Source organism: Pinus tabuliformis, chromosome X (assembly GCF_031772625.1).
Source record: "Pinus tabuliformis cultivar Carrire ecotype Pingquan chromosome X, CPIR1, whole genome shotgun sequence".
Lineage (NCBI taxonomy): Eukaryota > Viridiplantae > Streptophyta > Pinopsida > Pinales > Pinaceae > Pinus > Pinus tabuliformis.
The window spans coordinates 1,231,561,739-1,231,589,016 of NC_142308.1; the positions used below are offsets into that span (position 1 = coordinate 1,231,561,739).

The following is a 27,278-nucleotide window of genomic DNA, read 5'->3' on the forward strand; positions in this document are numbered from 1 at the left end:
AAGACCCATAACCGCTCATCTACTACATCACTTGGTCATTGATGCCATATGTCGTTTTGTTTGACATGCTCCACTCTTGCATGGGATTGCTTTGGTATATCACTAGTTATTTTTCACTCTGTTGCATATTTGGAAGTTTGGTTTTTTGAAGATCCAAATGCTTCATTGTCTTTACACTGGAATCTTTATCATACTTTTTAAGCTTCAGCCAATAATTTTCGGTGTTTTCATCAGCTTCAATTTACTGTATATATAGGTAAATAGTAACATTGATTACAGAGAACATAACAGCTTATGGAAGGGGTTAGCTCTAGATAATATAGATTAGTTACTTGTTTTTCAGACTGATGTAACATACACTTTTGAAACACCCTGTTTACAATGTAAATATAGAAGGATATATTGGAAGTTTAAATTATATCTTGCCTTCTTTGTCGTCATATTAACATGGAATGAAATCCTTAAAAACGGATAAAGTTGCCAGCCTAATGCTATCCGATGGTGAACAGCATACTTACAATGTACAGATAGAAGGATTTATTGGAAGTTTAAACTGCAACACACCTTCTTAGTAGTCATTATGGCATGGGATAAAATCATTAACAAGTATTAAAGTGTCTAGCCTATTGCTACCCTGACTATAACGCCATGACTTCAATGAATCATCAGTCTTAGATGATGTTTTTTAATCAACAATATACAACCTCAGGAACAATAACTTGTATTCATAAAATATGGCACGCTGCTAGGAAGAGCTTTTCTAAATGATATCAACAGGGTGCAACTTACACAGGTACATAACATCCATAGAATTGATGCAACGGGTTATTGACAAAAACATTGTCAAAAACATATTGGTAAAAGACACACTCTAACTCTTACATCTATTAAACATGTGTAAACCATAAAATATCAAACAATATAAGGTGCATGGTCAAATCTTGCCTATATTAGACAATATAACCTTAACACCTAAATCATACTCAAAACCAAACCAGTGAATTTAGAACAATTAAATGTCCTTTGGAAGTATTTAAAAATTGAGGAAAGATATTCTACCAGTCTTTCTGGATCTCAAATGGGTAATGCACTTCAAGGTGGCATCTCCCATCATCATCTGAAAACTGCAAATAGCATATGCATTAGAATAGCAAGCTCCACCAACCATGTTGGAAAGCAAACACAGCATTCTACATTTGATCTTTAAACTCAAAATGGGCATTGTTAAAATCAGCAACTCTGATCTGCTTGAAAGATGCGAGAAAGATGCAAAGGAAGCTGCAAATAGTCCGTAATATCCCACACCAGTATACCTTGGTTTTTGCTGTGTAAATCCCACGAGCAAGAACTCCAGTTGGAGCAGTTTCTTCCTCCATGATATGTATATAAGGCTCCCGTCGTGGGCTAAAAGTTCCCAACATAACATGTGTATGGTCAACTGCTTGATACCACAGAAAAGATCAAAATGTCAAATTCAAATTACCAAAATATCATATTAAAGGAAGCGACATACTTCACACAGAGACCTGGAGTAAAGATTTACATCAGTTCGTTTATGAAGAGACCTGCTTTAAAATGATCAGAAATAGAGATGAAGTGCCCACCTTGAATTCTACCTTTCCAAACCGTGTTTGCATAGGCTAAACCAGAAACTATATTGTGCCGAACAACAAATGTAATCTTCAGACAGTAGTTGGAACCTTCCTTCAGAGTAAAGCATACATCATTTGAATTTTTTTCAAGAGGCAACGGTAAAGTTATTTCTGGACGGCCTTTAGACATGATTCCCAGAGAAAGTACCGTAACATCTGGTTCCACGTTATCTGTAAAAGACAAGAAACTAAGGAATCATGACTAAGTTGAAGCAAGTAATGGGTCTAGCAGAGAGATCTCTGAACATGGCTTGCTGCATTTTGCAAATATTATAGATATATAGCTCAAGGGGTTAGCTCAACCGGTTGTTGGCAATATTGTTGTGCATCGACTAGTTCTGTTCCAGCAAGTGTCCAGTTTGAATCTTCTCAGGTGAGGCAGACTAGTCTAAGCCCATGGGTTTACTAGGGAATCGGGATGCCATCCACAAATGTGGAAGCATCTCTTGGATTTTCCAACAACATTTTCTTTGGAAAGGGAAAAACAAGTTATATATATATATATAGGCATGAGCAAAAGGATAATATGCTAACCTTCATTTAACTCATGATCAACACACCCAAGCAGTTTCACCTTCCACCTTTGAAGACTGTCATCTTCCTGTCAGAAAATATAAAAAGTCAATGACCTGTCATTCAAGAAAACAACAGACTTGAAGAGTAGATTACAACTAAACGAGTTGTAAGAAAGTACTAGCAAGTTACATGGCCAAAGAAAGCATTCAATAAGAATGGTAATGTAAATCAGTTTAGCAAACATGATGAAATAAACTACATATGTTTTGTTCAGAGATCAACCTACACATAACTTCTAAATAACAAAAATCTCAAAACTCCATCAAAGATAAACAGGTGCACACTAGAACTATGATACAACCACCAAACCCTGCAGTGAGAAGTCATATAAAAAATGACTTGGCATATGATGACATCCCAACAAAAATGGAAGCAAGTGTAAGGAGTGACATACAGCTGCCAATGCAACGTAAAGAAATACGGTAATACCAACTAATTAAAGGTGAGTATAAACTCACAAAGCTTTGAAGGTTGGAGGCCACAATTCGTTTGCAGGGGTAGGCTGCCTAGAGCCATAATAAATCACTTTACAGATAAATTGCAGATGTCCTTATCCAACAGTCAGCAGGTATAGAATAGTTGGAAACATGAGAGACATCAAAAACATTTCGGGTATGAAGAAGGTATGGAAAAATATACTTGTGTTTATATAAGAATTTTGTTTTTGATCACTTAAGGATGAATGACAAACAGCATTTCAGTAACATTTCTCTTAAAATTGGAAGCATAGTAACCAAACTCAACTTGGCAAGTAACTTATTTTGACTGAAGAGTTAAACTCATCTCAGGACTCACGAGTCAACTAAGCACCATGAGGAAAACAAAAAAATATGGATTTTCAAAAAAACAATTGCATTAAATTTAGATTAGACATGAGAAATTACGCTGAATAAAATGCAAAAATAGCATATCCAAACATATACATGTAAATGATATGATTACAATCAATCATTATATCATCATTCATCAGGATACAAAATCGCCATGGACCACAGCATGAAATGTGATTAATGAACCAAGATGAACAAAGGTTCTCAAACTATCCAAGGTCAAGAGCCAAGATTCAAAGAGTCAAAAATGAAATCATATGACAAAATCTGAAAATACTTAATAAATATAACAGCCACTCATTAAGTTGAACCCTGTTGACTAAAGGGGTGCCCGTCTCATTACCAGCACATGTTCCCTGTTGCCACAAAATCTAGTAGGCCTTGTGATGGAGTTCACAAGGCAAGGGCTAGACCGTCTAGCAACAATCAGGGGAGGGAAATTGCCACTATAACCTCAGCAATCCACCTCCTACTCTTTATTGGAGTTTCACCTCAAGGGAGGCTTCCCTGCATCCCTGTATTCACCTATAAGGACACTCTAGTTATAGGGCTCTAGGTGATGCAAAATTGCAAATAGACTAGGCAAAGATACCCTATTGTTGGACAAGGCTCAATTCTTCTTGATAAAGGAATAATGTATCATACACCTAGACTATATAAAGACCTCTACACACTCACTCCTTACAAGTAGAAGATTGGCTAGGAATAATGGTTTCCAAAGCATAAAATTGGTCAAGGAAGGATGACATCAGCTCTCTTGAGGCTTTACCACCACCCTAGGTTTCCTATCCACTAACATGCATCCACATTAACCCTACAATCAATTCATCCCTAGAAAAAGCCCTAGCAGCTTGCCTTAAAAAGCCTAGGAGATACAAAAAGGGAGAAAAGATTCAGTTTTTGAAGATTTTTTATCAACACAAATTTTACTAGTGCCTAATCCTATGTGGGGGTTCAAATGCAGAGAGCAAATCAGAAGGGGGATCAGGCGATTGGGATGAAACAGAGAACGAACCGAAGAAAGAACCTGGAAAAGATCAACCCAGTTCGAGTGTCGTGAATCAATCACAGCCACTATTTAAAATGGAAGCAAAGGATGATATCAAGTTGTACCACGACGAGATCAACGCTCTTAAGTTGAATCACTAGTTGCAGCAACTGGAAGTGTATTTCAACATCCATAAAATTGAACAAAGACAGAAGATCTCATTTGTGCAGTTGAAATTAGAGGGCCATGCCCTGACTTGGTGAGAGAGCCACACGAAGACCCTCAGGTTGGAGGGAGAGCCTCCAATGACTTAACTGGGATGACTTCAAAACCCTCACTAAGTCACAGTTTTACCCTATTGGGTACATAGAGGACCAATGGATTCGATGGCACTACTTCAGGCAAGAGTCTGGGCAAAGCATGCAAGAGTTCAAAAAGATGGCCATAATGTTGGGTATCTCCCCAAAGAACCCAGATGTACTCCTCAAGTATTTAAGGGCTCTACACCGCCATCTGCAAAAGCAAATGATGTTGTTCAAGCCCAAATCAGTGGATGAGGCTTGCGTGCAGGCGTAATACCTGGAGAACATAGACTTGAAGAGAGTGGAATCAAGTGGATCGAAGCAAAATGAGCCACAAGATGCTTCTAAGGAGGGGAAGAAGAAGCAAAAAGGGGGAAAACATAAAAGGACAGTAGCCACAGCACACTAGTGCAAAGATCCCAGCAACCACTGCAACATTGACAGCCATACATAGGAGAAGTGTTGGAAGTTGCATCTAGAGCTAAACCCAATGAACAAAAAGAAAGATAATGAGAAGAAGAATCTCATGGCCACTAACTTGAGCAACCAAGTTGAAAGTAGCTCAGACATGGATGAGAAGATCGTTTGTACGTTAGTGCAAAAGGAGTTGAATCTGAGTAGCCTTCAACATCAAGAAGAGAAAGAAATGACCAAACTCTTCCATATAAAGATATAGATCAAGAAGACAAAGATTGATGCTCTATTTGACTCAGGATCACAGGCAAATCCCATTGCAATAGAGCTGGTCAAGAATTTGGGGCTAGAAGTTCATGGTCATCCAAACCCGTATCCACCAAAATGGGTAAATAAGGATGCAGAGCTGAAGGTAACAAAACAATGCAAAATTAGATTTGCTCTCAGTGTTGATTTTATTGATGAAGTAGAACTATATGTAGTTCCCCTTGATGTATGTGGAGTCATGTTTGGGAGTCCATGTACATGTGAGATGCAATATTCATGCGAAGAGCCAACTAGTATCAACTCATCAAGGATGGAAAATCATTCACCATCAATGCGCACAGAGGCAAGTCAAAAATTTCGCTAGTAAGTGCCAACCAAGCAAAGATATTGATCGGTTCCAGCAAGTAGTATGTTTTACTGTTTTTAAAAGAAAATCAATCTATAGATGAGTGAGTAAGAGACAAGGCATCCCTGGAGGGGTGTACTAAGAAATAGAAATAACAACTAGAGGAGTTGCTACAGGCATACAAGGATGTGTTCCAAGAGCCTAAAGGGTTACCTCCTAAAAGGGAAGTGGAGCACGAGATCGATCTATTGTCGGACTCCCCATTGCCAAACATTAAGTTGTACATGTAATCTGTTATAGAAGCAAGTGAGGTGAAGAAACAATTGCAACAGCTACTAGAACAAGGTGTCATTCAACCGATTACTAGAACGGGACTTGGCAGATGTATATAGATTACAGGGCATTGAACAAAATCACACTCAAGAACAGATACCCCTGCCCAGGATAGATGGTCTGTTGGATTAGTTGCAACAAGAAAAATACTTCAGCAAGCTAGACTTAAAGTTTGGACATCACCGAGTTCAAGTCAAAGAAGAAGATACATGGAAGACCGCCTTCAAAACTAAGCAAGGTTTGTATGAGTGGTTAGTCATGGCACCATCTACGTTCATGAGATTAATGAATGATGTGCTACACCCTTTTATAGATTCATTATTTATTGTCTATCTGGATGATATATTGGTATATAGTGCCACCTGGGAGGAGCACATATCTCATCTGACGCAAGTGTTGGAGACATTAAAGCACCAGTTGCTAGCGAATCTCAAGAAGTGTGAGTTTGCACAACAGTCTTTGGTGTATCTAGGGTATGTGATAGGTGGAGGAGAGTTGAAGATAGATCCTGCCAAGATGGAGACCATCATGAAATCGATCGTGCCTACTAATGTTTATGAGGTCAGGGGTTTCATTGGGGCAGCACGATACCTAAGGATATTCGTAGCCTTGTTTTCAGCGGTAGCAACACCGCTCCATGCCATACTAGCAAGTGGCAAGAGTTTCGAGTGGGGAAAGAGTTAGTAGAGAGCTTTCGAGGGGCTAAAGACAAAAATCAATCAAGCACCAATCCTGACATTACCAAACTTGCAGCAACCCTTTGAAGTGGAGACAGATGTGAGAGGGTATGCTATGGAAGTGGTCTTGATGTAGGGAGGAAGGCCTGTATGCTACTATTCAGAAGTATTTCATGGGGCAGTTCCTAACTACCCTACTTATGATAAGGAGCTCTATGGCCTGGTGCAAGCCGTGAAAAAGTGGAAGCACCATCTAATGGGAAAGGAGACAATAATCCACACAGCTCACTAGCCACTACAGTACTTGCAGGCCCAAAGTAAGCTATAGCAGGCCAGGAATTACAAGTGGATGGGGTTTCTATAGCAGTTTCATTTGGTGATCAAGTACAAGAAGGGCAACACAAACAAGTTGGTTGACATGCTTTCAAGGCCACCCACATCAAAGATCACAACTTTGGGAACCCTTATGTACATGGAGCCATTCACTCATGATGCATACAGAGAGGCATATTCAGAGGATGAGGACTTCAAGGAGGTGTTTCAGCAGTTGCAGAGTCAGAGTCATGTGCACAATGGCAATAGCATTGTTAACTACCATCTCCAGGACAAATTACTCTACTGGCTGAATAAGCTATGTGTTCCTAAAGGTGAGCAATTGCAGTTGATTAGAGAGTCTCATCTCCAAGGTTGTGGGACACTTTGGTGTAGGGAAGATTGTGGCCAACTTGCAGAGGTATGTGTATTGGCCCAAGATGCAAGAGCAAGTAACTAGGTTCATAAGAGGATACATGCTTTGTTGTACCAGCAAGCCTAGCAACAGGAAACAGGGTCTATATCATCCCTTACCTGTACCTACTCATCCTTGGGAAAGAATTTCCATGGACTTTGTGGGAGGTTTACCAACAACCAGGAAGAGACATGACTACCTTGTGTTAATTGACAGGTTCAACAAGATGTGTGTTCTGATTCCCTGTAAAAAGACCACCAGTGCGCAAGAAGCAACGAACTTGTTCTTTGGACAGGTTTGGGCGCAATTGGGATACCAAAGAGCATCATTCCAGACAGGGATACAAGATTTCTCAGTGCATTCTGGACTACATTGTGGGAGAAGATGGACACAAAATTGAAGAGATCTATAGCATTCCATCCACAAACAGATGGACGCACAGAAGTAGTCAACAAGACTTTGGTGCACTTTCGGAGGGGATACAACCATAAGCATCCAAAGACCTAGGATGAAAATCTAGTATATATATAGCATTCTTACAACACAGCAGTCCACGCTTATATAGGAAAGTCCCCATTTGAAACTTGTTTTGGATAGCTGCCACCTTCACCTTTGGACATTGCATATGGGCAACAAGGAGGAGTGAGGGAAGATCATACAAGAGACACCTTGAGGGCTGAAAACTTTATAGAAAGATCAGGCAGATCCATATACAAGTACAAGAGACACTGTAGAAGTCACAGGAGAAATATAAAGCTAGGCATGATAAGCATAGGATAGAGAAATCATTCCAGGTGGGAGACAGAGTATGGCTATAGTTGAACAAGGAGAGGCTACATGGGCTTGGTAAGAAAATCAAGGCTCTGAGGTATGGTCCCTTTGAGACACTAGAAAAGGTGGGTGATATTGCCCATCAACTCAGTTTACCACCATTGTGTGTGTTTACGCAGTTATGAATGTAGATAATTTGAAACTCTATGAGCCCTTCCATGCTAGAACAGGAAGGAGAACAGGTCCTACCTTCTATGGAGGATTTGGCACCAAATGCTCAGGAAAAGTTGACAAAAGATACAGTTTTGTAGAAGAGGCCCAGAACTACGAGACAGGGGCAGCATGACCTTTGGTAGATTGGGTTGAAAGGACAACTTCTAGGCAAAGCTAAATGGTACACTAGAGAGAAGGTGGAGGAAAAATTTCCTCACCTCATTCAGTAGAGGCTTCTGTGGAACAAAAGCCTCCCAAAATGGGGAGACGTGATCTAGATTGGATCATTATAATGTTTATCATCCATCTCGATGATTTCAAAGTGGAAAAGGTGGAGGAATCAACTCACGGGACCATTTTTACCAGCGGGACCCAGTTTGGCAAAACAGGGTTTGCAACCTTCCGGGAGTGTTTCGAGGCATTAAACGACATTTTTTTGGGGGTAAAACTTTGTCGTGTTAGCAACACATCTTTTCAAGTTATTCTACACATAAAGATCTTTCCAACGGTGCAAGTACCACGTCAATCAGAGGAATCAATATGCGAAATTTTTGCCACTCAAAAGTTGACCTTTCTATTTTCACCACCATAATTCGAGAGGATGCCACATCAGCCCCCATTATCCATGGAAAAAGGGCTAGCCATGTTATTATGATGTATAAGACTCTAAAAGAGTCTATGTTGTAACCTTGGTTAAGAGTTGAGGTAGTCAAACCTAACCACTAGCAAGCTATCAGGTTGTGTTATAATCGGACCACTAGGAGGAATAGGGGTTCAATTCTTTAGAGTGCATTTGTTCCATAGTTGAGCAAAAATAGCCAAGAGGGATAGGAGGTAGAGCACATAGAGAAGATTTGTGCATTGTACAAGCCCACGAGCCACATGCCATACTTCTTTGTACTTGTAGCCATATTTCCATTCAGAGAAAAAGAGCGGGCAGCCTCACCTTCCAGTTGGATTTTTCTCCTGAAAGGGTTTCCCAAAGCATAGTTTGTGTCAAATGTGTGTGTGGGCTTTTATTTTTGTTGTTCTCTATTTTCTGTATAATTTTCATTCGCATGCATGCATTATTAACAGTGAAATCTACGAATCTATGAATCAAAGAAAATTGTAATAGTGTAGAATTTCAGATTTTAAATATGATTTTATTAGATTTGTTGTTACGAACTGTGTAGCGGAATATCCACCGCAGTTTATAGTTCACTACAAGCCCTAAACAAGTTTGATTTTGAGTGTTTGAAAAGACAAGGGGTTACAAGCCAACTGTTGAAATATATTGTAGCTTCGGTCAGCATTTTTCATCAAATAAACAAAGAAGAAATTAATTATTGGTCACCTCAAGTTGGGTCAAACAAGCCCTACAATTCGGCTCCTTGAAAGATCATCGAGTCGGCCCCATTAGGGCTAATTAGACCTCTCATGTCACCTATTAATAAGAGGTCATTGGCATTCATTTTGTCCACCATCAACTCAAGAAATTTGGCTTGCAATTTCCATCTAATTCGGGTTTCTATTTCAAATATATCCACTCATACGAAGACGATTACAAGGGCTCCTTTTGACTGTGGTTTGATCTCCTTATAGGGCTCATTGATACAGTGACTTGGATCATCTACACTTTTGTTTTGTTACTTCTCTTGTGGCCAAAAATTGCAAAGAGGCTCACCCTCCTTTTGTGACATTTTTCTTAAGTTGACCGAGTGCCTTTTGAGTATATATTATGGGCAGTTTGTAGGTGATTATAGTAGTAACTTCAGCCTCCCATCACAGTGACTTCAGGTCTACGATTCGGCCTCCTTGTGCAAACCCTCTCATTGGACAAAAGTGGAATCTCTCTCTTTATTTGTGCAGACTTTGATTGGGTATCTCGTTGTTGATTATTTTGGATTTGTTGAAACATTCAAATGTACTATTGATGGACAAAATCTCTCTCTCGTAAGGAAAGAATTTTGGGTTTTCCCCTTGTGGTTTTACCCTGGCTGTGAGCCTAATTTTGGTGTCTCTTGTCTTTTGCTTATTGCCTATTGTTCATTGTCTACTGTGATCTCTATTTACTGCTCTTGTTGAAGAATTATTGGTTGAATTTTTTCATGTATAGCTACTTGTTGACTAAAGTATAAAGAAGGAACAATTTGTATCAATAGAAGTAGTTATCAATTGTGAAAAACTATTCTAGTCATTGCAACACTAGAGTTTCAACATGGTATCGGAGCTTTAGTGAAGAAAAAGAGCAGAAAGATCAGCTTAAGAGCACTTGAAGAACACTTGAAAAGTATCTTGAAGATAATTTGAAAGGTTTTTTGGGATCTGTCCTATATTTTCACCATGAATTCTTCATTCATGAAGATTGAAAGCAAGCTTGAAGGAGCCACTAACTACGGGGCAAGGAATGCAAGAGTTGAGATCATTCTTAAAAGGAACAAAGTCTTGGGAATTGTCACAGGTAAATTTACTGAACCATTTGATCAAGTAAGAAAAGAGAAGTTTCATGAAGATGATACTTTGACAAGAAGCATTTAATTGGATTTTGTTAGGGATCGTTTGATTCCCTATACTGTTGAACATAAGATTGCTAAAGAAATGTACAATGCCATCATTGGATTGTATACTATTAATAATGTAAATCAATCCATCAATTTGAGGGGACAACTTCGTAATATCAACATGACAAAGAGTGACACAGTGGTGGCATCAGATTTTGTCAAGAAATCTCAAATTAGAGACCAACTCAAAGCCATTGATGAAGAAGTATCTGATAAGGAATTGGTAGTTGTTGCTTTGGGTGGTACTGGACTCATTTGCTTCAGGTATTAGGGCAAGAGAGAATGCTCCAACCTTTGACAAGTTATGGGAAGCATGCACTCAAGAAGAGTCAAGACTCTATTCTAAAGGAGAAATTGATGATCCAAGTATAAAAGCTTTTGCAACTCATGCAAAGGGAAACAATAAGAAGAAACCAAATTTTGGCAAATTCCAAAGAAGTGCAAGTAAAAGACAAGGGCCTAGATCTACTTCAAGGAAGGACTCTACTTCTCATAGAAGGCCTCCTCCTCCCTCTCCAAGTAGAAGATATAGAAGAGAGATAGAAATGATCTAACCAATGTTCAATGCTTTTGTTGTCAAGCTTATGGTCACTATCAAGCTCAATGTCCTCAAAAGAATCGAAGAGATGACTATGAAAGGGATGATGATCGTAAAAGAAGAAGAGGACACCATGCATCTGTTGTTGATCTAAATGAGCCATCATCAAAAAGAAGGCATAGGAGAAATGATTATGAATCTGAACACTCATTCTAGCTATCTAAATTACTTGAAAAGAAGTTCTAAGGTTGGATTCAAGAGGGAGTTGTCCTGATCAAAAAAAGATAAGTATCTTGTATCTCATTCATTGTTTTAATTATTACTGACATTGGATTGTTTTGTAAACCCTGGGTAGGGTTTGGAGAAGAAAGCTTAGGGCTTATGAATCAAACCCTGGACTTGATTGCTTCTGCTTAAGAAGATTTGACATCTTGTTGTTAAAGTTGATTTGTAGGGTGAATGTAAAAGGACTAAAGATTAAGAGGGAGCTCAAAAGATAAGTATCTTGTGTTTTTTTTGTTGTTTCAATTAATACTGGCATTGGACTATCTATGATTTGTAAAACCCTAGGTTGGGTTTCGAGAAGAAAATCTAAGTCTAATAAACCTAACCCTTATTCCTTGTTAATGATATGGACTCATTGATAATGACGTGGATTTGTTGATGATGCGGACTCGTTATTGGTATAGACTTCTTGATGATATGGATGTGATCTCTTTATTGATGCTGATGAAAACTCCTTGATGATGTGAACTCTTTAATGTTGATGATGTGGATGGCGATATGGACTCCTTGAGGATGTTGATGTTGACTCTTTGTTGACGATGTGTACTCCTTATTAATGATGATAAGTACTCCTTGTTGACTATGATGTATGACTCATTGATAGCGTGTATGATGTGATTGGACTCCTTGATGGTGATCTGAACTCCTTGATGTTTACTCTTTGATGATGATGATGATCTGGATGAAGATGATGTGACTCGTTGATGATGTTGATGATGATAATGTGGACTCATTAACGATATGGCTCACTTGTTGATGATGATAATGCGAACTTGATAACATCGACTCGTTGATGATGTTGATGATGATAATTCGTTGATGACATGGACTCATTGATGAGATTGATGATGATGATGTATTAGACTAGACTCCTTGATGATGATATTAATGTGGATAATATAAGAAGATATGCACTACTTGTGTGGACTCTTTGGTCATATGAACAAGACTACTTGATGATGATGAAGATATGGACTCGATGATAATGTTGACTCCATGTTCGTTGACTCCTTGATGATGATGATTCGTTAACTCCTTAATGATGATGATGTATACTCCTTGATGATGATAATCATGATGATGTAGACTCCTTGATGATGATGATGATATAAACTCCCTAATGACTTGGACTTTGTAAACACTTTGTTGATGATAAGAACTCCTTAATGATGTTGTGGATTCCTTGATGACGTGAACTTTTTAATAATAGTATGGAGTGTTGTGAAAATCGCGATTTTTTCCTTCTGCCGATCAAATCGCGATTTTTATACGAAAAAATCGCCGGTATTTTTTTTTGCCGATTTTTACTGAAAAAAATCGCGATTTTATGAAAAAATTGCGATAAAAACGAAAAAATTGCGATTAAAACTTAAAAAATCGCCGGGGGTCACGACAGCATAGTTTTATAATGTTTTTTTGGGTTTTTTCATGCAATTGTTTTTGAAAGAAACAAATAATTTTTGAGTGGGGCAGCTTAATGATCAAGTCTAGGCCCTAGTATGGATATGCTATTCATGGTAATGTTAAATTCTTAAAGTAAAAGTGACATTCTCCTTAATCTTCATTTTCATCCTTTTACTTAAATTTGTAACATTACCATGAAATGACTCAGGATGTTTGAGAGTGGTTCCAGCCTCATTGGATTTCATATGGAGAAAGTAGAATTTTAGAGTTCATTTAAAATCCAGCAGACTTATCAGTTTTTCAGGATTTCAGGATTGGGAGATTGTAATGTTTCCAGGTGACACCACCTGCCCAGGCTACCCTTGCCACTAGTAGAGGACGTGGTCTACCTCCTATAGCTCCTACTTCTAGTTCTTCAGCTTCGAGAGCACATCAGACTCCACTGCCATCTCCACCAGCACAGACACTAGCATCTACATCTAGAGGGAAAGGGAAAGCTGTGGCATTTTCTCGCAAGAGGGGCAGAGGAAATCAATAGGATTAGACTTTCATTTTATTGTATATGACATTATGACATGATGAGATACATTATCATATTTTTTGTTGATATTTTGAGGCTGAGTTGGGACTCAGGAGTCAGGACTTACTATTCAGGACATGATTCAATGTTATGTGTGATTTTAGCGCTAGAAATGATATTAAACATCTTATATATTAGTTTTTTTATCATATTTATGTGTCAATGTATTTATTTTATGTTGTAGATGGTTTAGATATTAAAAAAATTGAAAAAAAATGAAAAAAAAATGAATATTTTTGTACCAAACGATTTTTTTCCCGATTTTTCCGATTTGTTCCCCGCGCCGATTTAATCCCGATCGCGATTTTCACAACATTGGTATGGACTCCTTGATGATGTGATGAAATTGACTCGATCTGAGAAGGCTAAGATCAAGAGGGAGCTGACACACTCTCAAAAGATAAGTATTATCTTGATTGTTTCTATTGATTATTTCATTATGAGTCTCTTGGCTTGCTTGGTTGTTCTTGTTCTTCCATAGCCTCCTAGTGAGGTTTGCAGGTACATAATGAAGACTGCCAAGATGTGGCAATCGTTGAAAATGATGGAAGAACAATGTGACAAGAAGACTCGTGATAAGATCTGTACTCAGAGGGAGCAAACAAGATCAGCCTGATTGAAGCATGTTTCCATGAAGGTGGCTAGAAGTTTTGAAGACCGATGTTGATCTAGATATGCTAAAGATGAGCCCGTGATTTTTCCATTAGATGACTTTTGTGTAAGAGGGAGTTGCTTTTGAAGCATGAGCCTGCTAATATCTTTGGCACAATGGACTACATCTGATTTGAAGATGTTGCAAGACTATGATATTGACTTCGCTGATTCATTGATTGGTTCGTTGATCTATTTGCTTAAGTCTATTGTTATTTGCTAAATTTAATTATGGTCTGTTGGATTCTACTAAGGTTGTTGATGCCTACTTCTGTGAGAAGCCATTTATTTTCTACTGGATTATACTATGGTTGCCAATGATTGCTCCTGTGAGAAGCCACTGCTAAGGTTTACTATTGTCTGTTGATAGTTGTTGATGTTTGATTTCGACAAAAGCCCTAGCTAAAGTTGAATGAACAATTGAATGAGATCCACCATGGCTACATTTCTAATGTTGAACTAGTTGTTGATGTTTATGAATAAACTGGAATGACCAAGAATTCCCTTAAATAGGGAGCACTAATTACATAGCATCATGGATAGACCATCTCCCGTAGGTTGTGTGCTAAGAGACATTGTGGTCCGAGAGATGGATTCCTCCCATATAGGTTGTGTGCCAAGAGACATTGTTGTCCGGGAGATGTATTGATGGATTCCTCCTATAGGTTGTGTGCCGAGAGACATTGTTGTCTGGGAGATGTATTGATGGATTCCTCCCGTAGGCTGTGTCGAGAGACATTGTTGTCCGGGAGATGTATTGATGGATTCCTCCTGTAGGCTGTGTGTTGAGATACATTGTTGTCTGAGAGATGTATTGATGGATTCCTCCTGTAGGCTGTGTGTCGAGAGACATTGTTGTCTGAGAGATGTATTGATAGATTCCTCCTATAGGCTATGTGTCGAGAGACATTGTTGTCTGAGAGATGCATTGATGGATTTCCTCCTGTAGGCTATGCGTCGAGAGACATTGTGGTCCGAGATGCTTTGTTGATTCCTCCCTTAGGTTGTGTGCCATGAGACCTTGTAGTTGGGGAGATGCTTTGAGATGGATGCTATGTATGTTTCCTTATGTTGAGTTCGAGAGAGAGAAAATTTGATTGTGTTCTCTTCCTTAGGTTGTGTGTCATGAGACCTATATATTGGTCGCGAAGATTGATTGTGAGAGAGAATGAAAAACTACCTCCCTAACTAAGAGGGATTTTTGATATATATTATAGCTTCAATCGGCATTTTTGATCAAATACACAAAGAAGAAATTAATTATTGGTCACGTCAAGTCAGCGCAAACAAGCCCTACAAGTCGGCTCCTTGAAAAGCCATCAAGTCGGCCCCATTAGGGGGTTGATTTGGGGTAGCATCGGGTGTGCTCTAAACCTCAAATTTTGCAGGGAAGCTTGAGCACATCCATTCCAAAGAACCCAAAAACCGTTTTGGGAAATTCCACCCAGAGACGATTTTATTAAAATAATTAATATTTTTAATGGGTCCTTAAGTCTAAACTTAGAAAATTAAAATATTAATGGGTATTAATCTAATTGTGGGTGAATCTTCTAGAAAAAGACGGATATCAAGTCAAAACAATCTAAGCCTTTGATTAGGAGTTAATCTAGGCCATTGGTTTTCCAACAAAAAGATATAAGAAGGGGCTTGAGGGTCATTTGGAAAACACACCAAGAGAGATCAAGAAATCGATTTTCTGAAGTCAGTTCTCAGGAGGAAAATTCGCTTGAGGAGATTTCTTGCAACAGAGGGGCAAGGATAGCTTCCAGAGAGACAGTGATTTTCTCAGCTGGAGAATCATCAGCAGAGAGAGGCAGAGAGTAATCTAGCAGTGGCAGCACTAAGCCAGAGAGGCTAACGTAGAGCCACACAAAGGCAATGCAGAACCCAGTGAGGAGTCCGAAATTTGTAGAGGGAATTCAAATTTCAGAAGCCGAGAGCCGAGGTGTGAGACCGGGAGGCAGAATACGAATCTCCTGGGCAGCAAATCAACCAACCAGAGGAGTGACATAGTCCCCAGAGAGCTTGATGATGGGCTAACGCAGATATTGCGCCGAGGCAGCTAGAAAAGACGGGGGCAATCAGTCTGGGGTTGGATCAACCAGGATTTCCAGTGATAGTGTGAGGTAACCTCACAATTCCTTTTGCCAGTATTTCTCTATGTAACTGAATAACCTATGAGGTATTCAAAGATGTATTCAGAATTTGCTACTGCTTAATAATAATAAACCCTAAGAGCTGTTGCACCGATTTTCCCACATTGCATTTTTCCGGGGACATTTGTCCAAAAATAACAGTGTCCTATGTGTTTGTATTTCCTTGCTCAATTTCTTGTTTCAGAATCATATTTAATTTGGTGTAGGTTGCCTCAGTAATTTACTTGAATATTTCAAGAAGAAATCTGAAATAAGTTTGTAATGTAATTTACGATCTAGATGAAGTAGATTCAGCTGGTTGCAGTAGAATTCCAGAGATTGTTAGATCTAGTAATTTTTACATGGTATCAAAGTTGTTGATGTGAAATAGGAAGAGAAGATCTAGCACTAAAGCAAGGGCCAACTTGCTGCAGCAAGCAGTAGTTCGAATCACCTGAGGGATTGCACAGTTCTAGCAAGGAGGGCTATATTTTTTGAGGTTGTCTCTCTGAGTGAGTCGACAGAGAGGTAAGACTGCCGATCGAGAATTTGCCAAGCAAAAGGAGCCATGCAAAGTCTCAGTGCAAAGCTAGAGGGACACAGTTTTCTGCAAGCTGAGTGTCGGGCAGAAAAGTCATCAGAAGAAGGAAGCAGATCACATAGTGAGGGAATACTTCCTTAGTGGTTTCCTGCCGAGGACATCAGTGTTTCTCATTTGTTGGGCATCAAAGGAGCAGCAAACTTACCAGCTCCATCAGGGAGTACGTAAGCCAGCCTAGAAGCTACGCAATAGGGAGTTGTTCGACAATTTTAGGAGGATATGGCAACCAGTGGCTTGAGGGATCAGGACAGGTTGGACGGAGTATCCAACAATGTCATCTAGAAGGCTAGAATGTCTTTCCCTCTAAATGAGCATGCCCTCAAGACATACGTCGACAGTGCGGTGGCTGAACCTGCGGATGCAGATCCGCTAAAGAAGTACAAGGCTGAGATGGAAAAGGCCAAGAGGATGATCCTGGATGGATTCAAGGATCATGTGTTGTGCCACGTTGTTAGCAGAGAAACTGCTAAGGAGATATGGGATGCCTTGGCCACGTTATATCAAGGATCTTTCGAGCAGCAGAAGATGTATTTGGAGCAGAATCTAAGATCTGCTTAGATGCAGAAGGGAGAACGTGTGGATCCTTTCCTCACGAAGTTGAAGGAGACCCGTGATGAGTCGTCTGCTACGGGCATACACCTCAAGATTCAGAGTTAGTGAGACAAGCCCTAAATTCTATCTCGAATGAGTGGCAAGTCTTTGTCGAGAGTATCCTAGGCAGAGCAGCATTGCCTAATTGGGATGAGATGTGGGCAGCTCTAAAACAAGAGGAGTTGAGGAGAGACCTAGTCAAGGTCAAACTTGACGGAAGCAGCAGCAGCAGTGGGTCGAAGCCCAAGGAGGAGGAGGAGAATGCAGCCCTTGCATCGAAGGGGCAGCAAGGACAACAGAGACGAAAGAAAGACGTCTCCAAGGTGAAGTGTTTCAAATGTGGCGAGATGGGCCACTATGCATCCGAGTGTCCTTTGAAGAAAAAGGACAAGGATGAGAAGCACGATCCTAAGGTTGCAACCACTAAGATCGAACAAGAGGATGAGTTCGCCATTATAGCCAAGATACCTCCAGTAGGGAGGTGGGCTAATTTAGAATTGTAGTTCGATAAAGCTACAGATGGAAGGATCCTTGAGGAATCCACCTCTTGGACCAATACCTTGCTACGAGAGCCCAGTTTTACAATAGCAGGATGGACTAGTGTCGGATGGTGTCGAGAAGTGTCGGGGAGATAGTTGCAGTGGCTAAAAGCGCCAAAGATTGAATAGCGCAGAGCAGATTTGGCAGCAGTGCAAATGGCACAAAGCAGAGGTCAGCAGTAGCACAATAGATTCAGAGGGTCAATGCAGAGACTAGCAGCAGTCAGTTCCAGCATTCATGTGGTATCATATTGAACACATTTAGTTCAGTAATTTTGGATGTTTTTCAGTTGCTTCTCTCAGCGACTGAGTTGCAGTACGGATGCAGTGTTAGCAGTGTGCCAGTGGTAGTGCTAGTAGCATAGCAGATGCAGCATTTGAGAGGAATCCATAGTACAGATGTAGCATTGGCAGTGGCAGTGTCAAAGGCAGCGGTATAGTTGCAGCAAGAGCGCAGTAGTTGGTGGACAGTATGTCAAACATCAACAGCGCAGAGGACAATGCTTTAGAGTCAGAGCAGTATGCAACAACAGTATATTGCTAGAGCACATTCCTTGCTAAGAGGAAGTGTTGATTGGGGTAGCAACGAATGTGCTCTAAGCTTCAAATTTTGCAAGCAGACTTGGGCACATGCATTCTAAAGAGCCCAAAAACCGTTTTGGGAAATTCCACCCAAAGACGATTTTATTAAAATAATTAATATTTTTAATGGGTCCCTAAGTCTAAACTTAGGAAAATTAAAATATTAATGGGTATTAATCTAATTGTGGGTAAATCTTCTAGAAAAAGACAGAGATCAAGTCAAAATGATCTGAGCCTTTGATTAGGAGTTAATCTAGGTCGCTGGTTGTCCAACGGGAAGATATAAGAAGCGGCTTGAGGGTCATTTGGAAAACACACCAAGAGAGATCAAGAAATCGATTTTCTAAAGTGAGAAGTTCTCAAGATGAAAATTCAATTAAGGAGATTCCTTGCAGAAGAGGGGTAGGGATAACTTACGGAGAGATTGATTTTCTCAGCGGGAGAATCATCGGCAAAGAGAGGCAAAGAGTAATCCAGCAGTGGCAGCGCTGAGTCAAAGGGGCTAACGTAGAGGCAGCACAGAGCCAGAGGGGCTGACACAGAGGCAACATAGAACCAAAGGGGTTGACACAGAGGCAACGCAGAACAAGAGGGGCTGACGCAGAGGCAACGCAAAAGCCAATGAGGAGTCCAAATTTGCAGAGGGAATTTAATTTCAAAAGTCGAGAGTCGAGGTGTGAGACCAGGAGGTAGGATTCGAATCTCCTAGGCAGCAAATCGACCAGCCAGAGGAGTGACACAGTCCCCAGAGAGCTTGACGTTGGGCTAATGCAGATACTGCGCAAAGGCAACCAGAAAAGTCAGGGGCAATCAATCTGGGGATGTATCAGCCAGGATTTCCAGTGATAGTGTGAGGTAACCTCACAATTCTTTCTGCCCATATTTCTCTCTATAACTGAATAAATTATGAGGTATTCAGAGATGTATTCAGAATTTGCTACTACTTAATAATAATAAACCCTCAAAGTTGTTGCACCGGTTTTCCCGCATTGGGTTTTTCCAGGGACATTTGTCCAAAAATAACAATGTTCTATGTGTTTGTATTTCCTTGCTCAGTTTCTATGTTTCAGAATCATATTTAATTTGGTGTACGCTGCTTCAATAATTTACTTCAATATTTCAAGAAGTTTGAAATAAGTTTGTAATGTAATTTATGATCTAGGTGAAGTAGATTCAGCTAGTTGCAATAGGATTCTAGAGATTGTTAGGTCTAGGAATTTTCACATAAGGCTAATTAGCCCTCTCATGTCACCTATTAATTAGAGGTTGTTGGCATTCATTCTTTCCACCATCAACTCAAGCAATTCAATTTGCAATTTACATCTAATTTTGGCTTCTATTTCAGATATATCCACTCATACGAAGAAGATTACAAGGACTCCTTTTGACTGCAGTTTGATCTCCTTATAGGGCTCATTGATACAGTGACTTGGATCATCTAAACTTTTGTTTTGTTTCTTCTCTTGTGGACGGAAATTGCAGAGAGGCTCGCTCTCCTTTTGTGACATATTTCTTAAGTTGACTGAGGGCTTTTTGGGTATATATTTTAGGCAGTTCATTGGTGATTACCGTGGTAACTTCGACCTCCTATCACAGTGACTTCAGCCCTACAATCCGGCCTCCTTGTGCAAATCCTCTCATTGGACAGAAGTGGAATCTCACTCTTTATTTTTGTAGACTTTGATTGCGTATCTCATTGTTGATTATTTTGGATTTGTTGAAACATTCAGATGTACTATTGATGGACAAAATCTCTCTCTCATAAGGAAAGAATTATCGATTTTCACCTTGTGGGTTTCGCCCTGGCCGTGAGCCTAATTTTAATGTCTCTTGTCTTTTGCTTATTGTCTATTGTTCATTGTCTACTGTGATCTCCATTTACTGCTCTTGTTGAAGAATTATTGGTTTCATAATTGATATCTACTTCTCCCATGATTTCTCCCTCCTACACATTACATACCCAAGTGCAGGCTTCCCCTTATCTAGCTACCCCTATGCCCCAATATGTGGCCCAGGATTGCCCCTCTCATTCCCTACTCCATTCCACTTATTTATCACTTGCTACCCCATTAGAGGGATGTACCTTGGACATACTATCCCCTTTAAGGGTTGAAACCACCTAATAAGGTACTTGGTTAACCCCCTTTGGAGCTTGGAGACACTAGCACATGCCAAAGCCCACTACAGAAGGGCATGCCATTATGAAGTGCCCACTTTGTTATCCATGATTTGTAAACTCTTTTACCCGATTATTTTAATGATTGGTTGTACTGGAAGCCTAGGGGACGCATTGGATCTTATGCAGGATTATAGGTGGTTTCCATTTGGGTTTGGTCTCCCTATACGGGATCCTAACCCCTAGAGGTCTACATTGGCACATATAGGGTGTGCATCAAGAGCCATTTGCCTCCACAGCAATAGACAGCACTCCACGGATCTTCATCAATGCTCAGAAACTACTAGCGATCAACTTTTGGGATGATGGTGATATGCTTGGTACATTATGCCCAGCAGGCCCCCACAAGAGCCCCACACACTTGGCAGGCGTTCCAGAACTTGTACAATGCCATGACAACATTCAATCCACCACTCAGACCCTTGCAAAGAATCTACAAGCATCTCTGATTCCTATGTAGACCCATGGGGTCATTTATGTGCCCTAAGATCCACTGGGAGCACCACAAGTCTACTACTTGGAGAACAAGGGGACACCCCCTTGTCCATCATATTCCGAGGAATTTATTCCTCCTTATGGCACTTCAAGACATTATTAGGCCTTTGGTGGGCCCCACGGCATGTACATATTATTATTTGGCCCCTTGTGAGGCTTATTTTCACACTTGTGAGCTAGTTTGGTGAGCTTGTCACCAGTAGGGGTTTTTTTGCACATTATTTTATCATTTGGGGCTAATATAGGCCCATAGGCTAATTCAAGCTCCTTAGGAGACTATATACTAACATTAGATACATTCATTTGGATCATCACTTGACATGGGATCTCTCTAATCATAAAGAACTTCACATTTTTTCCTTGGAGGATATTTTTTGGAGATGGCTGAATTTTGACGTATGGATTTGGGCTATTTTTCTTGTCTCGGAGCTTTGTCTTGCAAATGAAATGCTGGTTGGATATATTCTATAACATTGTAAGTAAATTTTGACGTTGTTATTCTTGTTGCTGCATACTGCTAAAATTAGGGTAGTTTTTGCATAATTGAAATGTGGAATTAAGCATGTTTTAGCTAATTTAATGTATGGGCCAATGTTATATGAATGAAACATCCTAGAGATTAACTATCTCGATAAGCTTGCATCATTTTCTTTGAAGTATAAATGCTTGAAGGTCACTTTTCTTTTCTTTCTCTCAACATTGGATGAAGCTGACTTTTCGAGCCTCCTTGATCAAGAAACCAAGTTCTTACTCATCATCATCCTTGAATCCATATCCCCAAGTGAATTACACATTAACCCCTAAAAAGGGGGGTCATATCCTTCACCTTTGTTACCTTTTACCATTTTTTCCCAAGTCTAGCCCTCAAAGGTCACCTAGGGCATCAATTTCCTAGGAATTGACCCAAGGAAAAACTTTGATCTCCTACAGGCTACTGCGTTGGTGGGTCCCCTCCCTCTCCTCCAAGTTTGAGGCAATTCTAACAGTGGAATCTCTGAGAATCCCAAGCCCTATCCCTAGCCCTAGGATCGAATTTTACCTAGGCATCCCCAAGGCTAGACCTCAACAAGATCAATTCAACCCTTTGAAGTAAATATTCTTGTTTAGTCCTTTCCTTTCAGCTTGTCTAAGATAGAAACATCATTGGTTGCTACATTCCATCGCCGAGCCAGGGTTGGGTCCACTTGGCCCCATGTGCTCCCACTTCTCAATAAAGATTATTTGTCAAAGAACATTAGGGAATCCAAGTTTCCCAAGGAATATATGGATTGAAGACCTCGTCGATAAGCCTATTCCTTCTCCCTCAACCCTCCAATCCTCACCCCTTACCCTTGGACAATCAAGTCCCTTGCTTAAAGAGCAAGAAAGTTCCATTCTTCACTCCATCCTTGGGAAAGGGTTTCTAGGGTCACTTCCCACCTATCCATTGACATATACTTTACAAGTGATCCCTACACTACCGGGACTGCTCCCATTGGTGAAAGTCCGTAAAGAGCGGGGAGACTTAGCTGTGGTGACAGTGGGCTAAGCCTCCACCATTCCCGTTAACCTAGCAATTGCGCTCTTAGGAACCCCTTTAGGTCCCCTGTTGGTTTGAGTGGTAACAGTGACTAAAAGGCTTCTAAGGGAGAACTCAACTTAAGGACAAGGCTCAAGCGATGAAGAAGAGGCAATGCGCTTCCCTTAGACAAGCGAAAAAAAAATAAGGCATGTTATACCTAGGGTTTGAGTAATAACGTGGAAAATGGAATGTCCCAAGGTCAAGGTGTAAAGAAAAGGTTTCCAATAATGAGTATCAACAAGAGAAAGGTACATGAAAGAGTCAACAAGCCCTCAAGTTGAAGCTTTAACCAAACTAGGGTTTTATCCTAGGGAAAACGACTAGGGCAAGAAAAATTATGTATGGAAATGGAAAGTATGGCCACCAATAGGAATGATTTTGAGGCAACCACTGCAAGCCTTGATCTTGATACTTTCCAAGACCAAAAATTCATTTTCCTAGCCAATTCGTATTAAGCCCTAGTTGGGTTGCTTGGCCTTAAGAGAGTTGCATTAAAAGAAAATGAGAGATAAATTCAATTTGTGGATAAAAGATGACTTGATCACCAACAAGACATGGCCAATGCCTAGTCCTAGGGTTGATGGAGTCTATGGATTCTTAAGAATGGATAAAACTTGCAAAGGAGTAGAAATATTTTGATGCCCTAGCAACAAAACCCTAACTATTACCTTTGTGAGGGATCAAAATTCACTTGGGAGAGCTAATGTAAGATCACCAAGGGGATTTTCATTCACATATCATACAATGAGTAATGCATGCAATAATGAGACCTAGCTTCCATACAATTGATATTCAATAAATTAGGGCACAATAGAAAAACCCTAGATCATCAATTTATTCCATACATTAGACATAAAATCAGAAATTTTCAATAATAAAGCACTTACAAGACAATATGCATGTACAATCCAATCATTGATCCAAGGCAACTTCTCCAAAGACCAAAACATAGCTCCAATACAAAAAATACTCCATAGGTCACATCTCTCCAAAGGAACAATAAGGCAAAAATTCTTCAAGAGAGACCGAATTATCACAAGTAATGATGATGAATAACAATGATCCTCTCCTTTATGTATATGAGGATGAGTTCTAATTTAACCCAACATTCCCTACTAACAAGTAAAATCACAATGAAACCCTTGGATTACAAGCCAACCCAACATGATTTGTCATAAATGCAAGTAAAACCCCACACATGTGAGTCGTGAGGCCTCTAGGGTTGATGGCATCCATAAAGGAAACTCCAAATGCTAAGCGTTGATGCCACAAGGTGCCAACAGTGATGTAGTAGCATCTAAATCATCATTTGAGGGTTGGCCTTCAAATCTCCATCAATGGCTCTCTATGGTCCTCAAAATCCAACTGAGGCACCACAACGAGGTCTCCTGGGTCTCCAATCATAGAAAAATGTCCATCTCTACTCCAACATTGAGGGCTTTTCAAGTGCTACTAGCCCTCCCAAGTCTCTTAAGGTGATACAATCCTCATTTGGGCCCTAAATTAGTTGTCATCCTTCATGTGGTGTTAAGGTTGGCCTAGGGGCATGTTGGTTCCAAGTGTATCATCATAAAGAATCATCAAATGTAGTGCAAAGTGGCAGAATGGGTTGGGTACAGGAGGTGCCCAGGGTCATATGTGATGTGCTACTGTTGTTCGGAGACCCTAGGCTCTCAACGCTTCACCTATGGGTGGCAATAGACTTCTCTAATGGTATAGGTACCTATGGGTAAGGCGCCCAAGACATGGGTTGTTGAACCACCTAACAATCACAACATAAAGTATAGTGAAAGCAACAAGTCATTAGGGACAATTATCATTATTGCATCTAAGTGAAACAAGCTTGAATGTAATGGCCTATTTAAAACTTCAAATGGGGATTCCCTTCCAAAATCAAGACCTTGAGCTCACAATAGTGTTTCCTCCCTACGTAGGAGTGGCTAAAGCACAACCCTATTATGTGTTTCCAACCCCTAAGGGGAAGTAACATTTCCTCAGTCCACCCTTCAATTGATAGGTGTTAGTGAATAATAATGATGGTACAAAGGGGAGAAGACTTCATGGCCAAGTACCATGGTCAAAGGGACCAGCATGATGGGGATCCACATCCTAAGTGTATAGATGTGAGGAGGGAGAAATAATAGATGCATGAGATACTAGCTCAGCCTTTGTTTTCCACCCCTCTCGTGCACCTTTTACTTTTTCTTGATTTTTCTTTGCATTACTACTTGTAGCTGAAAGGGTTAGAGCTTGCTTTAAATGATGTATCGCAGTTGTATTACCCCTTAAAGATGAGTCATTTCATTGTTCATCGAGCTTGGGACATGCAAGGGTTTCTTTTATGATGTAATGGAGCAACATTTGCTCAAGAACTTGGTAGAGCTCATGCTAGGATTTTTCCCACATGCTAATGTGTATGTCTCAACCATCTTTCTTTTTATTTTATTTTGTGGCCATGATATGCTCTTTATTTTTCTTTTAGCTACATCAACCTCCCAGGGCAAAGTTTCGAGCCCTACCCAGGCATGAGGATGTATGGGTGCCAAATCCTAGAGAACCAATGGCCAGTTGAACACGAAGAACAGATGTGAGATAAGGGCTTGTAATATATGATGGAAAGTGGTAAGTATGGAATAGGGATAGATGGAACTACGCTATCTCTATTATGGCTTCCCAAGTAATGCCCCTCATATACCCATTGGGCCATTAGGGGAGGTCTCACTGGACTAGGATCGAAGATTAACCCCCCATTTAAGGTGAGGGAACAAGATCACAATGAAAACCCCTCCTTCCAATTCACCCCATAATCCATACCAAATGCCCAAAAACAAACAAGCATAAGCACTCGATTACAAAATGAATAAAGTAAATTTTGATCGGAAGCCCACCTTCGTCCATGTGCTCTTGCTAGATGGGTGAGAAGCATATGGCTGAAGCAGGTGGCAAAGATATAATGACAAGTCATTGACTAGTAGTGGTTGTCAAGGGCTGCATGTCTAGCTAGATGGATGTGAAGAACGGGAGAAAAGTTTTCTCCTATAGGGTTACCCATTTTGGTGGGTAACAAAAACCACAAGTGTGGGTCAATATCCTCTAAAAGCATGACATCATGCCCTTTTTGGGCCATAAATGATATCAAAGTTCATGGGATGGGCAAATGATATGTCCATGATGATACTCCCATCATCATAATCAACTCTGAGCCTTTAAGGAAAACCTCAAGAAATGCCTCAAAATGCCTCCATGTGTCAAAACCACACTCTCGGTGCCTTATGTCACCCTTACAAGGGCTGGATGGTTGACATGGCATCATCTCTATCTCTCTCTCTCTCCCCCCCCCAACGTTGGGGCTCCAAGTGTAAGTACAAGCCCTCCCTTGCCACCCCACAGATGACCATCATCATTGGGACACCGGATCATGAAACACCCATGAAACAATGTCAAGGTCAACCTGGGGGCATGTTGGGTCCGCTTTGTACAACATCAAGTAAATTCAACACCAAGCAATAGGAGATCAACATTTCAACATCTGGCGATGCTCTGAGATTTCAATCATCAATTGGAATCATCAAAGTACCCAACGCTCTGCTATGGAGGGGCAACGCAACACCTGTAAGGTCATCACTACTCTCTAGAAAGTGTAAAACAACATGGGAATGTTGTGTGGTGGAGAGATATAATGTGCCCTCAACGGCCTTTGTTTCTGTGTGACGAACTACCTAGCAAAAACCATCTCAACATTAAGTGAAAGCCTCCGAACATTAGGGAAAATGACCACAGATGCATCAAAGTGGACCATACGTAATTGTTAATGGCATAATAACACTTCAAACTAAGATCACCTTCAAAAATATAACCAGACCAAGTCCCGTAAAATTGTTCCCTAATTGCATTGCGAATGGCTAGATGGTTAACCCTATTAGGTGCTTCCAACCCCTAAGTGAAGATGACATGTCCTAGATCAACCCTTCAATCTATAGGTGTTTGTGATAATAATGGCAATGGAGGGAAAGACTTCATGACAAGTTGCCATAGCTATGGCCATGGGACCAACTGATGGACATCCATCATCCTGAGTGTATAGATGTAAAAAGGGAGCAATCGTGGAGGCATGAGATACCACTTCCCTCGACTTGCCTTTTCCACCCCTCCAAAGCGCCTTTTACTTATTTTTTATAATGCTTTCATAGGAAGCATAGCTCAGTTCCCAAGCTTGCTTTTAATGATTTACCACTTATTACCCCTTAATGATGAGTTAGTTTCATGCTCATCAAGGTTGGGATTGTTGCCTCAATATCTAACAAGCCTTGTGAGAAGCCTCATTTTTTATAATGCTTTCATAGGAAGCATAGCTCAATTCCCAAGCTTGCTTTTAATGATTTAGCACTTATTACCCCTTAATGATGAGTTAGTTTCATGCTCATCAAGGTTGGGACTGTTGCCTCAATATCTAACAAGCCTTGTGAGAAGCCTCACAAGGCAAAGGTCAGACCATGTTGCA

At 40.3% G+C, this 27,278-nt stretch overlaps 1 protein-coding gene across 3 annotated transcripts in view; it reads right to left on the minus strand.

The window, feature by feature from the left end:
- Positions 1 to 1,055: 1,055 nt before the first annotated feature.
- The window catches only part of LOC149144393 (rho GDP-dissociation inhibitor 1-like), a 35,335-nt gene continuing 9,112 nt past the window's right edge, over positions 1,056 to 27,278 (minus strand). For all 3 annotated transcript variants that reach the window (XM_089448932.1, XM_089448931.1, XM_089448930.1), the window contains 4 exons: positions 2,187 to 2,253; positions 1,605 to 1,823; positions 1,314 to 1,438; positions 1,056 to 1,124 (listed from right to left, as the gene is read on the minus strand). In XM_089448932.1, the coding sequence (XP_089305058.1) occupies positions 1,056 to 1,124; positions 1,314 to 1,438; positions 1,605 to 1,823; positions 2,187 to 2,253 (480 nt within the window). The remainder of the gene's footprint in view (positions 1,125 to 1,313; positions 1,439 to 1,604; positions 1,824 to 2,186; positions 2,254 to 27,278) is intronic.